Genomic DNA, 18,059 nt, shown 5'->3' with positions numbered 1-18,059 from the left:
TGAGTTCGAGCCCCGCGTCGGGCTCTGGGCTGATGGCTCGATTCTGTGTCTCCCTCTCTCTCTGCCCCTCCCCCATTCATGCTCTGTCTCTCTCTGTCCCAAAAATAAATAAAAAACGTTGAAAAAAATCGCTATAATAAAAATTGAGGTCGATAAACCAACAAAAATACCAGTTTTAAAAGGGAAGAGAAGAACTACCAAATAGGAAATGCATAGATCACATGCACATTATTTTCATAACTGAAGAAGCTCTGGAAAGAAAACTAAAATGAAAATTATAAGTACAAAGCCAATAAAGACACTTATTCATAAAGTAGTAGAAAATGTTAATGGTATCATCTTTGAAAGTAGAACTTATTTCACTTACTGGGATTCTACTGAAAAATACTTCACTGGACTAAAATATGAGGGTAAAGAAACCTGTGAAGACAGGTATAAAATTGGAAATTGAGGATGAACCAAATAGAGAAAATTAAACAACACCTTATTTGTGGTGGCAGGCATAAACAATTTAGTCAAGAAAAAAATTAGAAGTTAATGTCTTTATTAAATAGCTTCCTAGCAATAATTAAATCCCAAAATTATTCTGGAAGGGGGGATTTTCTTCCACTTCCTTCCCCGTGCTCTGAAACTGCAGATTAGGGATAATGGGCTTGAGGAACTTGAACTCACTGGTGCCCGAACCTCCCCGAAGACACACCTCATACTCGTAGCTCTGGGACAGCGTCCCCGCGCCGCTGACGTCCACCAGGTGGCCCGGAAAGTGGCCCTCGGGCCCCGAGCAGCGACCCGCAGACGCCGCCCTGCTCCGCCTGCACAGCCGCACCGCCACGAACACCAGCACCGAGAACAGGAAGAGCGACGACACGGACGCCAAGGCGACGACCAAGTAGACGGTGAGCGGGTCGGCCCGCGCCTCGGCCGCCGCCACCTCCGGGAGCGGCAGGTAGGGCTGCGAGAAGCCGTCCACCAGCAGCACGTGCAGCGTGACGCTGGCCGAGCGCGGCGGCTCGCCATTGTCCCTGACCAGCACCACCAGCCTGTGCTTGACGGCGTCGCGCTCGCTCAGCAGCCGGGCCGTGCGCACCTCGCCGTTGTGCGCCCACACGCCGAACAGCCCGGGCTCCGTGGCCTTGAGCAGCTGGTACGACAGCCAGGCGTTCTGGCCCGAGTCGCCGTCCACCGCCACCACCTTGGTCACCAGGTAGCCCGCCTCGGCCGCCCTGGGCACCAGCTCGGTGCAGGGCGCAGAGCCGTTCTGCGGCGGGTACAGCACGAAGGGCGCGTTGTCGTTGTCGTCCAGCACCAGCACGCGCACCCGCGCCTGGCTGCTGAGCGCGGGCGAGCCGCGGTCGGCCGCGCGCACGCCGAACTCGAACGCCTGCAGCGCCTCGTAATCCAGGGACCTGAGCGCGAACAGCTGCCCGTTGTCCGCGTTGATGGACACCAGGGAGGCCAGGGGCAGCTGCGGGTCCGCGGGCGGCAGCAGCGAGTAGGTGACCTGCGCGTTGGCGCCCGAGTCCCTGTCCGTGGCGCTCACGCTGCCGATGTGCAGGGCGGGGCTGTTGTTCTCGCGGACGCGCAGGGTGTAGGTGGTTTGGCTGAAGGTGGGGGCGTTGTCGTTGACGTCGGAGACCGTCACGGTTATGTTGTGCTGCGTTTTCAGCCTGGGGGTCCCCAAGTCGGTGACGGTGATGGTGATGTTGTATTGGGCTCTTTCTTCTCTGTCTAGTGCTCTCTTGGTTACCAAGGTGTAAAAGTTCTTGACTGAAGGTTTTAGAAGAAAAGGAAGGTCATCCTGGATGGAGGAAACAGTCTTCCCGTTATCCCCAGAGTCAGGATCAGAAACACTGAAAACAGCAACTACAATCTCAGGTGAGTTCTCCAGGATAGGGCTGGTGAGTGCAGACATGGTCACTTCTGGGGGATTATCATTTACATCCACCACCTGGAGGAGAAGAGTGCATTTTCCTGAAAGGCCTCCCCCATCTGTGGCCTTGATGTCCACCTCATAAGATTGAACTGTTTCAAAATCTACTTGTTTTCTCAGTTGAATTTCTCCTGTTACAGGATTCACCTCCAAAGTTTTGCTAATATCTTCTGAAGGCTGAAAGAGCGTGTAGGCTATTTTTCCATATACTCCGCTGTCTAAATCTCTGGCAGAGACAGTGACAACCAAGGAGCCTACATGGCTGTTCTCAGGAATTTGCACCTTGTAGATGGGTTGCTCAAACTGAGGGGCGTTATCGTTGCTGTCCACCACTTCAATGCGCACCTGAGCGGTCCCATACCGAGGTGGAGAGCCGCCATCCAGCGCCGTTAGAGTTAAAACGATTTCAGGCTCCTCCTCCCTGTCTAGCTCTTCTTCCAACACCAGCTCAGGGTATATTCTGCCGTCACTGAGTTTGCGGGTTAGAACCCGGAAATGGGAGTTGAGGCTGATTTTATAGTTTTGAACATTGTTGCTTCCTACATCCAAGTCCAGAGCATTACTCAGAGGGAATGCAATTCCTAGAGGACTGTTTTCAGGTATTCTTAGAATCATTTCTCTTTCGGTGAACACGGGAGAATTGTCATTTATGTCTTTCACCCTCAGTTCAGCCTGAAATATCTCTAAGGGCTTTTCCATTAACAGTTGGAAATATAACAAGCAAGGGTCAGCTGGACCACATAGCTCCTCTCGATCTAGTTTCTCGTTTATGAGCAAATCCCCAGTCTGAACCTTGAGCTGCAAATGCTCTTTGTTCCCCTGAAAAATGATCCGAGCCCTGCGGTTGTACATCTCTGTCAATCCCAACCCCAAGTCTTTTCCTAGATTTGCCACAAAGGAGCCTTTCTCCATTTCTTCCACTACTGAATAGGGACCTAACTCGGCACCCACCCCAAACATGCTCAGCAAAACAAAGAAAACTAGGACTTGCCTTTGTCTCAGATAGCACATCCAGCCAATCTCCATTGCTCTTTCATGAAAATTTGGTTTACAGGAGCTTTGTGTATGTCCAGGATCCTGGTAGCCTGGTCCTGCAGTCCAGATATCAAAACTATGCCACTAAATATAGTTTTAAAGAGATTTCAGATTCACGTTTGCTGTGGCCAAGAAAAACGTACTTTAGCTTCCAGGCAATGTGAAATTGTTTGGCTGGATACTGGAGCTGCATAGGCAATTCTGTTTTTCATCATTTAACCTGCAGCGCCACCATGTGTTCTCACTGAGTCTTATATTTTCCACAAAATACTCCTAAATGTACCGAATAAGTTGTGTATAATGTGTTCTGTAATATAAAACAATGAGCTCTATTTTCATGTAATGTGTGTGTGTTCAGATAGAGCTCTGTGTTGTTGCACAGGAGGAGTACAAAGATCAAACTCACTTATGTTACTGTTAAAACCTGTTGAGAGTTAATGATTAAATAAAATAATTAACATTTAAGCTGAAAACAATGTACATTTAGGAGTAAAATGTTTTTGAATTACCATGGGAACAGTTTCACAAGTAGATCATTTTCATGGTACACATTACAGAATTACAAATGAATGGACACTGCAAAATTGCAATTAGTGACAGTTCTAAAGATATTATTTAACCAATGCGTTATTAAATTGCTTACTTCCTCTTCTTTACAACACCGAAGACTGAGAGCTGTTTTTGCAATTTTCAAGTTATTGAAAAATTATTTCCCAAATACATAGATCTCAAGATTAGGCCTGCCATGCTTTTGGATTCTTTTAAAAATATATATATAACAAGAATAATTTGTTATATTTAAAAAGCTTTAATGACATATAACTCACATACCACACAGTTCACTCATTTAAAGTGTACAATTCAGTGAATTATAGTATATTCACAGAGTAGTACATCCATCACCATAGTCAATTTTGGAACATTTTCATCACCCCTCAAAATCCATATGCTTTAGCAACAACCCTAATACCCTATCCCTCCCATGCTGAGCCCTAATCAATAACTAATTTACTTTCTATCTCTATAGATTTCCCTATTCTGGACTTTCATATGAATGGAATAATTTAATATGTGGAGTTTTGTGACTGGCCTCTTTCACTTAGCATGTTTTCAAGGTTCAAGTTGTAGCATGTATCAGTACTTCATTCCTTTTTATGGATGAATAATATTCCATTGTATAGATATATATCACATTTTGATTATCCATTTGTCTGTTGATACATTTGGTTTGTTTCCACCTTTTCACTATTCAGAGTCCTGCTGCTGCAAACATTCATATACAAGAGTTCATGTGGACATAAACTTTCATTTCTCTGGCAGAATTGCCAGGTCATATGGTAGCTCTATATTTTCTAAGGTGGCTGCACCATTTTACATTCCCATCAGCTTTGTATCAGCATTCCAGTTTTCCCACATCCTTCCAACATTGGTTATCTGACTTTTTGATTCTACCCACTCTAGTGGGTATGAAGTTGTATCACAAGATTTTAATTTGCATTTCTCTGATGACTAATGATGTTGGACATCTTTTCATGTGCTTATTGTCCATTTGCATATCTTCCTTAGAAAACCGTCTATTCAGATCTTTGTCCATTTTAAACTGGATTATTTATCTTTTCATAATTGAGTTGCAAGCGTTCTTTGTATATCTTAGATACAAGTACCTTTCAGATTTGTATTTATTTGTTCAGGCTTTCCATTTCTATAATTTGAATTGAATTGCAGTAAGCTTCATATCTTTATCAATTCAGTGTTTTTCTTAGTAATTCTTAGAAGTTTGTTAAATACCTTGTCTGGGATTAAAGCATCTAATCAATGAGGCCTAAATTCCTGTTATAAAGACCTTTATGTGCTTTCCATTGGCTACCAGTGGTATTGCTAGACTGGATGATTTTCTTCCAAGCAACCAATCTGTGGTAGATAGAATAATGGCTACCCACCCAAAGACATCCTAATTCCCCAAATCTGTAAATATGTATCTTACATGGCAAAAGGTTTATAGATGTAATTAAATTGAAGATCTTATGAAGGGAAGATTATCCTGGATTATCTGGATGGGAAAACTTTTGTTGGGAATGGTCAAAAGGAGATATGATTATGGAATAATCTGTTTAAGAGATACAATATTTGGTTTTGACAATGGATGAAAGGTGACATGAGTCAAGTAATGTAGGCAGCATCTAGAAGTTGGAAAAGACAAAGAAACAGATCCTTCTCTAGAGCCACCAGAAAGACATGCACTCCTGCCAGCACTTTGATTGATCCCAGTGATACCTATACCAGACATGAGACCTAAAAAGCTGTAAGGTAATACTTTTTTTTTTTTTGTTTTAAGCAACTTTGTGGTAATTTTTTATAGCAACAATGGAAAAAAATATGTTACACAAGTATGGATATTCATGCACCTCACAGCTGAGTCAACAACAATTTATCACTCTACAAGAATAGTTTCCCACAGCAATTCCTGGAAGATGTCTGATTCAGCTCCAGTAAGCCATCCTTTCAGAATAAAGTCATTTATGACTCTCTAAATTTTTTGCAGCATAATTTTTTTGTGGAGTTGCCAAAGATGTGGTTAATTTTAACAGAACATAGCTGGAGCCTATCAGTTTTGTTCCTACTAAATTTCCAGAATCTCTAAATTATTCAGTGAAAAAAAATCTTCCACATCATTGCCTATACTTCTCTGAAATTAGTTATTTCATTTAAAATTAATGCTAGAATATGAGGGGTACGTGCATGGCTCAGTTGGTTAAGCATCTGACTTCAGCTCAGGTCTCATGAGTTCAAGCCCCCCATCTGGCTCTCTGCTGTCAGCACAGAGCCTGTTTCCGATCCTCTGTCTCCCTCTCTCTCTCTCTCCCTCTGCCCCTCTGCCATGCTCATTCTCCCTCTCTCAAAATAAAAAAATAAGCTTTAAAAAATAAAATTAATACTAGAATATCAATTGCTTTCAAATAATAGTGTGCTAAAATAAATACAGTGTATTTAATCTGCATAAGGGACTTAGAAAAAATGTAAATAATAAAGTGAATTTCAACTTTCTAAGGAAAATAAAAATTTTATATTAGGACTGACAGAAAACAGACTGAAGGGCTAAGTACAAGAAACTCAAGAAACATAACCATAAGATAACTTTATTCCTTATTCAGGGCATTCATTACTGCAATAATGAATGTGATATGTTGAGACGGTACAGGAAAATGATCAGGCTGTATTACTCCCAGTGAAGATTAACTGTGGTGTCTCACCCAGATAGTAGGTCAGTGCTTCTATAAGAACTTTGGATCTACTGGTCCAGAGTATAAACTGTAGACTAAAAGCTACATTTCTACATAAGGTTCAGTTTATGGAATAGATGGATTTCACTTTCCTTAGTTAGGAAGACAATGCTACCAGTTAATGCCTGCCATTATAACACATGGATTAAGAACTGGAGTATTCAGTTAAAACAGACAGATATTCAAATTTCTCCTTTTATTACTTTATAATTGCTAGCAAGTTACTAACCTTTCTAAGCTTCAGTTTTCTCATATGTAACTTAGAAATTTAAAGTTCACTTTATTACATACATTTTTCTAAGTCCCTTATTCAGACCTTAGAGTTTGGCAGAGGACTAAAAAGATAATGAATGTAAAGCATTCTAGTCTACTATTTTTTTTTTCTGTACCCTACTTTGAACTAAATTAGAAATCATGAATAAGAGCTTTAAAAGATCAGTTATATCAAACTATACACTTAAGATCTGTGCATTTTACTGTCTTACATAACATTTTAGTTTTTAAAAATCTTACTGTTAAAGCCTTAGGATTGGATTCCACTGGAGGTAGCACAAAAACTAAAATGATGGTGCTGAAATGAGATAGAAGTTCTTTCATCTCTCAAGTAAAAAAAGAAATTCAGAAGTAGGCACTCCAGGGGTGATATGATGACTCCATGGTTACCAGGGACCCTCATTTCTTTTAAGGTTATTCTACACTGACTGTCTTTGTACATTATTTCCATCCTTAGTGTTGTTCTATGGTCCAACATGGCTAATTGTGTTTCAGCTATTACTTACACATTCCAAGCCATAAGAAGCAGTTAGAGAAGAACAAAAAGGTACCTCTCCCTTTAAATAGCCTTCTTGGAAATCTCCTACAACATCTGTATATACATTCCATTGGCAATAACCTAGTGAAATGCTCCATTCCAGCTGCCAAGGAGGGAAAAAGTATTTTTTTTTTACTAAACTTGCTAATGCTCTACATGTAATTTGTGATGTTACTAAGGAAGAAAAAATAAATGGATATTTGGTGGCCACTGCATTTACTGTCATCCATGCTCAATGTTTCTCAAATAGAAAAAGTCCATTTCACTACTATGCTATCTTATGTCACTGGATGAACACAATGTAGCTATTTTTCCTTCAGTTAACAGCAATGAAACTTAATAGAAAGCAATTAAAATAATTATATTAAAATTAACACTACTATATGAATGAAAGGAAGCACAGTTAGTATAACATTTAAGAGAAAACAATATCAGAGTTAACGGCTATGAGACCAGCTTCCCTGAATGCGCAGAGTCTGCTTGGGATTCTCTTTTCTGCCCTCTCTCTGCCCCTCCTTCGCATGCATGTGTGCACACATCCTCTCTCTAAGTAAATTAAAAAAGAGCTATGAGAGCAGAATAAAGCAAGAGCCAGATTCTCACTGTACCAGTTATTTCCTTCTCCACCAGGCATACTTCATGTGTTAGTGTATTACTGCTTTTATTTATCTAATGATTTAAAACAAGAAAAGGGAATACAATTGATTGTATAAAATTAACTTTCCACTTTTTCCTAATCCATTTCTTTTTTCAAGCTCTATTTAAAAAATGTTTATTCCTTTTTGAGGGGGAGGGGCAGAAAGAGAAGGAGACAGAGGATCCGAATGGGGCTCCCACAGCATCCAGCCCTATTCTGGGCTCCAACTCTGGAGCAGTGAGATCATGACCTGAGGGGAAGTTGGGATGCTCACCCGGGCTACCCAGGTGCCCCATCCTAATCCATTCCTAAACTATTCCACAGCAACAATTTGTACAACTAATGACCTCACCAGAGTTTTGAGGGCAAAATTTAAGACCAATCATCTCATAGTGATGAAAAAAAGACTATTCTTTATAACAAAGGGGTAATATAAAGTATTTTGCAGGCAAGTTTAGTGTGATTTAAAAAGTCTTAACGGGTTGCCAGGAAAGCTATATCTTGAACTTACCAATTTTAAATATCTGGAATATGAAAAACAATACAATCACTGAATACTAAAACCAAAGTCATTCCTAAAGTTGGCGTTTTCTTCTATTTCTGGCCCAGGGGAGTGGCCCTGGAAATTGGGCACATTTGGCTTGAGGAACTTGAACTCACTGGTCCCCGAACCTCCCCGAAGACACACCTCATACTGGTAACTCTGGGACAGCGTCCCCGCGCCGCTGACGTCCACCAGGTGGCCCGGAAAGTGGCCCTCGGGCCCCGAGCAGCGACCCGCAGACGCCGCCCTGCTCCGCCTGCACAGCCGCACCGCCACGAACACCAGCACCGAGAACAGGAAGAGCGACGACACGGACGCCAAGGCGACGACCAAGTAGACGGTGAGCGGGTCGGCCCGCGCCTCGGCCGCCGCCACCTCCGGGAGCGGCAGGTAGGGCTGCGAGAAGCCGTCCACCAGCAGCACGTGCAGCGTGACGCTGGCCGAGCGCGGCGGCTCGCCATTGTCCCTGACCAGCACCACCAGCCTGTGCTTGACGGCGTCGCGCTCGCTCAGCAGCCGGGCCGTGCGCACCTCGCCGTTGTGCGCCCACACGCCGAACAGCCCGGGCTCCGTGGCCTTGAGCAGCTGGTACGACAGCCAGGCGTTCTGGCCCGAGTCGCCGTCCACCGCCACCACCTTGGTCACCAGGTAGCCCGCCTCGGCCGCCCTGGGCACCAGCTCGGTGCAGGGCGCAGAGCCGTTCTGCGGCGGGTACAGCACGAAGGGCGCGTTGTCGTTGTCGTCCAGCACCAGCACGCGCACCCGCGCCTGGCTGCTGAGCGCGGGCGAGCCGCGGTCGGCCGCGCGCACGCCGAACTCGAACGCCTGCAGCGCCTCGTAATCCAGGGACCTGAGCGCGAACAGCTGCCCGTTGTCCGCGTTGATGGACACCAGGGAGGCCAGGGGCAGCTGCGGGTCCGCGGGCGGCAGCAGCGAGTAGGTGACCTGCGCGTTGGCGCCCGAGTCCCTGTCCGTGGCGCTCACGCTGCCGATGTGCAGGGCGGGGCTGTTGTTCTCGCGGACGCGCAGGGTGTAGGTGGTTTGGCTGAAGGCGGGGGCGTTGTCGTTGACGTCGGAGACCGTCACGGTTATGTTGTGCTGCGTTTTCAGCCTGGGGGTCCCCGAGTCGGTGACGGTGATGGTGATGTTGTACTCGGCCTGGCTCTCTCTGTCCAGGGGTCTCTCTGTTACCAGGGTGTAAAAATTTTCTAAGGAAGATTTCAGGAGAAAGGGTAGATCGTCCTGAATTGTGCAATTTATTTTCCCATTTTCTTCCGAATCAAGGTCTGAAACACTGAAAACTGCAACCATAGCCTCAGGCGAGTTCTCAGGTATGTGTCTAGTAAATGCAGACATGGTGATTTCTGGGGCATTGTCGTTCACATCCAAGACTTGAGTCAGGACGGTGCATTTTCCAGAAAAGCTGCCAGAATCTCTGGCCTCAATATTGACTTCATAGAACTGTATTCTTTCAAAATCAAGTTGTTTTTTAAGTCGAATTTCTCCCGTCATGGAATTGATTTCAAAGGTTTTGCAAATCTCTTCAGAAGCCTGGAAAAGTGAATAGGAAATCTCTCCGTTGACTCCTATGTCTGCATCCGTAGCAGAGACTGTGACAATCAGGAAGCCTATCGGACTGTCCTCAGGAATTTTCACCCTATAGAGAGACTGCTCAAATTCAGGGGCGTTATCATTGATGTCCACGACTTCAATGTTGATCTGAGCGATGCCAGACCTGGGTGGAGAGCCGCCATCCTGAGCTGTAAGGGTTAACCTGAGCTCAGGTTCCTGCTCTCGATCTAGCGCTTTATCCAGCACCAACTCAGGATATCTGCTGCCATCACTGCTCTTGCGGGTGAGGACGCGAAAGTAAGAGTTGGGACTGATGATATAGGTCTCAATATTATTTCGGCCTACGTCCACATCCTGAGCGTTCTTCAGTGGAAATGTAGTTCCAGGTGGACTGCTCTCTGATATTTTTAGCAACATATCTCTGTCTACGAATACTGGGGAATGGTCATTTATGTCTATTACTTGTAGCTCAGCTTGAAAAAACTGTAAGGGATTTTCTAGCAACACCTGGAAACGCAGCACACAGGGGTCTGTGTGACCACACAATTCCTCCCGGTCCAGTTTCTCATTTAGCAACAAATCTCCTGTCTCCTGATCCAGCTTCAAATGTAGTTTGTTCCCTTTGGAAATAACCCTTGCCCCACGCTTGGAGAGTTCCCTCTGACCCAGACCTAGATCCTTTGCTAAATTGGTTACAAAGGAGCTCCCCTCGGTTTCCTCCACCACAGAATAGCGCCTAGGTTCCATACCCGCCTGAGATAAGCCCAAGAGGACAAAGAATAAAACGACTTGCCTTTGTCTGCAAATGAACTTCCCACTGGCCTCCATTGTTCTTGTCTGGTAAAGCCTCCCTCCAGGGTGGTTCTGCTGAACTGTAACGACTTCAGTATCCGAGACTGTGGCTCTGTCACAGGATACCTCAGAAATATTCCAAGTGAGTGGTCCTTATCAAAGGACCCAGTCCTCCTCCAGTGGCATCCAAGCTTCCCTTGGGCTTCCAGGTTCTGTTGCTTAGTTTTGCCTGTTAATGGTGCTGCAGCTGCGGTGCTGGTCTGTACCGTCTTATCCTGCAGCGCCACCAGGCGTCCTCATAGGATCTTACATTTTCTGGGATGAAAAATGATGCAGTATTCCCAACTCTTGCCTGTATGTACTATAGTGAGTCTTACCTTTACTATCCCTGGACTTTACGGTGCAGACAACTGTCTGAGAGCGAAAAAAGAGAAATAACACTAGTAAGGACTTTCTACTTTCAATAACGCTAAGTGAATTTGGAGCAAAAAGAAATTATTTATGTAACAGCCTGGCTAAGAAGAAAACACATACAATTAAAATATACAACTGGAGGGGTGCCTGAGTGGCTCATTGGTTGAGCGTCTGACTTCAAGTCATGATCTTGTGGTTTGTGAGTTAGAGCCCCACTTTCAGCTCACTGCTGTCAGCACAGAGCCTGCTTCAGATGCTCTGACCCCACCTCTCTCTGCCCCTATCCTGCTTGTGCTCTCTCTCAAAATTAAACTCATATATATATAGTATATAGTATATGTATTATGTATATATATATATATACACACATACATATACATATACACACACAATTGGAGTCATATAGAAAACTTTCAGAGTTACATATTTTTATTGCCAAGAACTATGGAAACTGCTAGCTATGAAACTTGGACAAATTATTTAACCTCTCCCAGTTTTCTCACTTGTAGCGTGGAGATAGTAATAGTGTATACCTCATAGGGCCGCCTTGAGTTTCCTCACTTTACAGATGCAGATACTGAGACAGAGAGTAACTTTACACACACACACACACACACACACACACACACACACACACACACTAAGCATGTAATTTGATGCCATCAGGTAGCAGAGTTTACATGAGTCCATTGCCGTGACTTGAAAACACCCAAGATTCATGTGGTAGAAGAATGCATGAGCAGGATTACTCAGAAATTATCATCTCAAATGATGAAACAAGGAAAGGCTGGAGAGTTTATCTAAGAGAGATATAATCTGTAACTGCAGTGGTGATTCCACATCTCAGATGGATGTCCTAATTTCATTAACTTCCCTTCTTACAGTGTCAATTGTAAAAACTTTTTATTATGAAAAATTTCAAACCCCATAAGGAAGAACTGTATGATGAATCTCCAGGTACTCATCACTAGCTTCAACAGTTCTCAATATTTTGCCATTATTGCTCACTCTATCTGCCCATCATTTTCCGATCCCAAACTAAGTTTTCACCCATAAATACTTCATTATAGATCTCCAACTTTTAATACTTAAAAAAATAAAACAACTATAATGCCATCCCCACACCTAAGAAGTTAGGTTAGCATTATTTAATATCCACTTAGATTCAAATTTCTCTAATTCTTTCAGTTGTTATGGTTGTTTGAATCGAGACCCAACAAGCATTATATTTGCTTGGTATGTGTCTTAATTTCTTTCATTGTGTAGAATTCCCTCCTCCCTTTTTCCATTTCATTGATTTGTTGGAAAAAGGATAATTTTACCCTGACACCATGAAAACAATTTAGGATTTTACTGCCATGAGGGGTTTTTCTTTTGCCCTTAGACTATATCCCATTAGTAATTCATAGTAGCAGTACTATTTTAAGAGTTACCAGCACTTAGCATATAATACATTCAGAATACAGCTATGTAGAAATTATCTGAATAGTTGTTAAAGAAAAAGCAGTGGCAGATTATTACAGCAAGCAAAACTTCTCATTAACTTTCCAGAATCTCTAAGCAATTTAATGACAATTTGTTTCTTTAATATGACATATTTAAAACTATTCTTTTTCTTATATTTCCCTGATTCATCACTGCAATATATTGAATAGGAAGTTTTAAAAATTAACTTTAAAATTAAGGAAGGAAAATATGTTTTAAAAGTAGGTAGGGACCACTGTAGAAAAGTTATTGCAATGTGAGGAAAAATAAACTAATGAAGCAATCAAACTGATGTATTATTTCTATTCAGGGTCATTAAGTTTTCTGTGATATGAAGGTCATATGTTCAGATAACAAGGAGAAAGCACAAATGGATCCTTCAATATTTTTTAACTTAAGCTTTGGTCAGATCACAGCTCTAATAATAATAGTTGAATAATTGATCCAGAAAAGCTGGCTTATTGGTATGTGAGAACATATAACCACAGACCACTACACACATTATTATTTCCAAACATAGAAAACACTCAACAGGAATACTAACCTGAGAAGATTCTTCTCCTTAATTAGGAGAAACTTGCCAGGTGATATCTAATGATAGAAAGCAGTACAGCATCATAGCAAGATCCCAGAGTCAGACAGATCTAGGAGAGATGCTCAGCTCTACCATTTATTAGTTGCTGACCCTAGTGAACTCGCTGGGCCTCTATGAATATCTATTTGCTCATTTCTAAAACACCTAACAGATTTACTTCTAATATTAAAAGTGTTAAAATTGTGTATGATGCATAGTAAGCGTTTTTTAAAAAGCTTTAAAAGATACTATCTATACTTCTAAAACTAAGAGTAGGTATACTACAACACTCCAACTCAGAAAATAAGAGTAGCAAAATTTTAAAGACAAAACCAACTTAAAACATCATAAACAAGATTAATCACGTAATAGGCTGCAAAAAATGCACAATTGTTTGAGATAAAATATAACACATATACATTACATGCTTTGTGGAAGTTTCCTAGGGCTAAAGCTGGATCCGTCTCTCTGTAAAGAAATTTACCCTGACTTTAAATAATATTAAAGCACTCCTCTACAGGTAACTCAGGACGAATTTCACAATAGAAAAATATTTACAGACACAATATGGACATTTATGTTCCATCCCTTATCAGAAACCCAAATCATTCTGAAATGAGGGATATTCTTCCACTTCCCTTCTTGTACTTTGAAACTGCAGATTAGGGATAATGGGCTTGAGGAACTTGAACTCACTGGTGCCCGAACCTCCCCGAAGACACACCTCGTACTGGTAGCTCTGGGACAGCGTCCCCGCGCCGCTGACGTCCACCAGGTGGCCCGGAAAGTGGCCCTCGGGCCCCGAGCAGCGACCCGCAGACGCCGCCCTGCTCCGCCTGCACAGCCGCACCGCCACGAACACCAGCACCGAGAACAGGAAGAGCGACGACACGGACGCCAAGGCGACGACCAAGTAGACGGTGAGCGGGTCGGCCCGCGCCTCGGCCGCCGCCACCTCCGGGAGCGGCAGGTAGGGCTGCGAGAAGCCGTCCACCAGCAGCACGTGCAGCGTGACGCTGGCCGAGCGCGGCGGCTCGCCATTGTCCTTGACCAGCACCACCAGCCTGTGCTTGACGGCGTCGCGCTCGCTCAGCAGCCGGGCCGTGCGCACCTCGCCGTTGTGCGCCCACACGCCGAACAGCCCGGGCTCCGTGGCCTTGAGCAGCTGGTACGACAGCCAGGCGTTCTGGCCCGAGTCGCCGTCCACCGCCACCACCTTGGTCACCAGGTAGCCCGCCTCGGCCGCCCTGGGCACCAGCTCGGTGCAGGGCGCAGAGCCGTTCTGCGGCGGGTACAGCACGAAGGGCGCGTTGTCGTTGTCGTCCAGCACCAGCACGCGCACCCGCGCCTGGCTGCTGAGCGCGGGCGAGCCGCGGTCGGCCGCGCGCACGCCGAACTCGAACGCCTGCAGCGCCTCGTAATCCAGGGACCTGAGCGCGAACAGCTGCCCGTTGTCCGCGTTGATGGACACCAGGGAGGCCAGGGGCAGCTGCGGGTCCGCGGGCGGCAGCAGCGAGTAGGTGACCTGCGCGTTGGCGCCCGAGTCCCTGTCCGTGGCGCTCACGCTGCCGATGTGCAGGGCGGGGCTGTTGTTCTCGCGGACGCGCAGGGTGTAGGTGGTTTGGCTGAAGGCGGGGGCGTTGTCGTTGACGTCGGAGACCGTCACGGTTATGTTGTGCTGCGTTTTCAGCCTGGGGGTCCCCGAGTCGGTGACGGTGATGGTGATGTTGTACTCGGCCTGGCTCTCTCTGTCCAGGGGTCTCTCTGTTACCAGGGTGTAGAAATTCTGTACTGAAGGCTTCAGGAGGAAGGGGAGATGGTCTTGGATGGAGCACACCATCTTTGCATTGTTCCCTGAATCTCTGTCTCTAATCCTAAAAACAGCTACTACTGTCTCAGGTGAGTTTTCTGCAATTGGGCTGGTAAGTGATGACATAAGCAGTTCCGGTGGATTATCATTTATATCTGTTACATGGACCACCACTGTACATTTTCCAGAAAGCCCTCCGCCATCTTTGGCCTGAATAGTTAATGTATAAGTTTGTATTGCCTCGTAGTTCAATTCGGCTTTAAGATAAAGCTTGCCAGATGTTGAATTGATTCGAAATGTTTTGAGAATTACTTCAGTGGCATAAAAAAATGCATAGACTATTTCTCCATTAGTTCCGGTATCTAAATCTCTAGCTGACACAGCGACAACCAGGGAGCCAACAGGGCTGTCTTCAGGCACCTGCACCTTGTAGAGGGACTGTACAAATTCAGGGATGTTATCATTTATGTCCAAAACCAGGATGCGTATGAGGGCAGTCCCGGATCTGGGCGGAGACCCGCCGTCCAAGGCTGTGAGGGTTAAATTGAGCTCAGAAACCTTTTCACGATCCAGCACTGCATCCAGGACCAATTCAGGATAAACATTCCCCTCCCCACTATCACGGACATTAATATGGAAATAGGCATTGGAGCTGATGGTGTAGTTTCTCAGGTTGTTGATTCCAACATCTGAATCCTGTGCACTTTCTAGGAGAAATGTTGCCCCTGGAGTGGTACTTTCTAATATTTTCAAGGTAGTCTCTCTATCTAGAAATACTGGAGAATGATCGTTGATGTCTCTGACCCATAGTTCAGCACGGAAAATCTGAAAAGGCTTTTCAAGTAACAACTGGAAAGGTAGCACACACGGCTCTCTGGGCCCACACAGTTCCTCTCGGTCTAATTTCTCATTTAGAAGTAAATCACCAGTAAGCGGCTTGAATAGTAAAAATCGTATGTTCTCATCTGAAATGACTCTAGATCCCCGAGCTGACAGTTCCCCCACCCCCAACCCCAGATCATTTGCTAGGTTGGCCAGAAAGGTCTCTCTCTCCGTTTCCTCCGCCACAAAATACCGAAGCGGTTCTGTGCCAGCCCAAGACATTCCCAGAAATACAAAAAGAAAAAACACTTGCCTTTTCTGCACTTCAGGCATCACTCTGGCCTCCATTCTTCGTTTAAACAATCTTTCAAAACCACGTTCACTCGGCCTCAAGCAGTTCTCAGAAATGGTAGAAACCGAATCCTTAGAAATGAGTTGGTATGTTTGTGGGGAGGGGTCCTACTTTTCCCCAACTCCAACACCACGGTTTCCTTTCTTCTACTTTTCTTGTCTGGCCAGCTTTCCTCTGAAAACTGGAGTCTGTAACATCCTTTGTGCGAATATTTCCCCCTCTTTTTAAGCCTGCAGCGCCACCTTGCGTTTTGTGGATGTTATTCCCACTTTCAAGAATAGAACAAAAAGATGGCGGATTAAAGGAACTGCAACAGGAGTAGCTTCCCCCCACCCCGCCAAGTATCTTTGCGGTTTTATTACCATTTACCTTAAATGGTCACAGTAATGTTAGTAAGGGCCTACATTGTTTACCCCTCTGATAGTCTGAATTAGTAGAAAAGTAAATTTGTTGTTTTCCTTAATCTGGGAACAGGAAATTCAACTCTGGCTTCCCACCAGAAGTAAATCTTAAACCTTTCTCCAATTTTTTAATGGATTGGGGGTTTGGTGGCTTTGCTGGTGGTAAATCAATGACTATCTTTTCCATTTCACTTTTGGTTATCTGTTCAGGTTTTGTTTAGTTTTAAAGTAATTTGTATTTAATTTTAAAAACTAGTCATTTTATCTGGATTTGCAAAATTCATTGTATTTTTTATCTTTGGTTATAGCCTTGTTCTTATTAGTAATGTTTAATTTTTTATCTCCTTTTTATTCTTGGGGAGACTTGTAAGGTCTCTACTTTGCTGATCTTTTAAAATGCGGTTCTTTTTTTCAAAATATGTGACCCTTGGTTCAAAATCAAATAGTACTAAGTGGTTTAGAATAAAATCTTTGTCCGCCTTTGTTTCCTTACTTTCCTAGATCCCTTCCCAATAGGCAGTCATTTTAAACTCCTTTAGTTTTCTCTTCTGCCTTATTCTGTATTCTGCTGTATTTTTATTAATTTTAGGCATTATCAATTGACTCATTATATTGGATTAGGTTTAGCTCTTGTACACTCAAGGCCCTTTCATGCCTTCCTTTAGTTGTAGTACTATTTCAAACATGGTTGTGTACTAATTATATTTTATTTTTCACTGTTTTCTTGAAGTTAATAATTGCCTTGCTTTTTCATTTACTTGATTTTCTTTATTATTTATCACGTGTTCTTCCCATACTTCCAGTTGCCTCTCAGTAGAATTTTCCACATGGTCATTCCCATATCTCCCGAGATACCAATTTTCTTTAAATTGAGTGTTTGTTTTCTACATCTGCTGCATTGCTATCATCCTGGAACTTTCCTTTGCTGTCATTCTTGGAGTTCTCTTTGTCTTTTATTCTCATTGGATTTCCTATTTTAGGATTTTATTTCTTCCTTTTTTTTGGTTTACTCCATGGCTTTAATAGATTCATCCTATAATAGTTTCATCTGAAAAGATGTCAGGGAACTTGATGATATCCTCCAAAATGCCTGTCTCTTGAGTTACACAGCTCCAAATTGGACTAGTTTGCACTTGAGACACAGTTGTCATCCTGGGATTATCCTTGGACATCATTTGAAGATTCATTTCATTTCTTTTTTTCAATATTCTCTTTTCTTTTTATTCTGACTTCCCCTCTTGGATTACTCTATCATTTTAATAGATATATTCCAGTAGTCTCCAGAGAAGAATGTATGAGAGTTACATTTTGTTGTGACCTTGAGGGTATTAAAATATCTTTAGTCTGCCCTCAAACTTGATTGGAAATTTGATGATGGAGTTTGAGGTTGGAAATATTTTTCTTCCGAATTTTAAAGTATTTTGTCAGTGAGCTCCCTAAAATCAATGTGCTTGCTAAGAAGTCTAAAGGAAACCTTATTTTATAGTTTCTATATAACCTGTATTTTTACTTCTTGGAGTATTTCATCATTGTGCTATTTTCAAATTAAACACTGATGTGTCTTGGTTTGGGTTTAAGTTCATGCATTGACAATTGGTA

At 43.5% G+C, this 18,059-nt stretch overlaps 3 protein-coding genes across 3 annotated transcripts; all 3 read right to left on the bottom strand.

Moving 5' to 3' along the window:
- Nucleotides 1-527: 527 nt before the first annotated feature.
- LOC122488394 (protocadherin beta-16-like) lies at nt 528-5,760 on the bottom strand. Its single transcript, XM_043589707.1, has one exon. The coding sequence runs from the start codon at nt 2,954-2,956 to the stop codon at nt 569-571; it is 2,388 nt and encodes a 795-aa protein (XP_043445642.1). The 5' UTR covers nt 2,957-5,760; the 3' UTR covers nt 528-568.
- Nucleotides 5,761-6,086: 326 nt separating this feature from the next.
- On the bottom strand, nt 6,087-11,233 carry LOC122488371 (protocadherin beta-8-like). The gene has a single exon (XM_043589672.1). The coding sequence runs from the start codon at nt 10,636-10,638 to the stop codon at nt 8,242-8,244; it is 2,397 nt and encodes a 798-aa protein (XP_043445607.1). The 5' UTR covers nt 10,639-11,233; the 3' UTR covers nt 6,087-8,241.
- Nucleotides 11,234-11,427: 194 nt separating this feature from the next.
- LOC122488411 (protocadherin beta-7-like) lies at nt 11,428-17,674 on the bottom strand. Its single transcript, XM_043589731.1, has one exon. The coding sequence runs from the start codon at nt 16,053-16,055 to the stop codon at nt 13,668-13,670; it is 2,388 nt and encodes a 795-aa protein (XP_043445666.1). The 5' UTR covers nt 16,056-17,674; the 3' UTR covers nt 11,428-13,667.
- Nucleotides 17,675-18,059: the final 385 nt, after the last annotated feature.

This window comes from Prionailurus bengalensis, chromosome A1, assembly GCF_016509475.1.
Source record: "Prionailurus bengalensis isolate Pbe53 chromosome A1, Fcat_Pben_1.1_paternal_pri, whole genome shotgun sequence".
Taxonomy (NCBI): domain Eukaryota; kingdom Metazoa; phylum Chordata; class Mammalia; order Carnivora; family Felidae; genus Prionailurus; species Prionailurus bengalensis.
The sequence above is the reverse complement of the archived record's forward strand: the minus strand, read 5'-3'. Positions and strand labels throughout refer to the sequence as shown.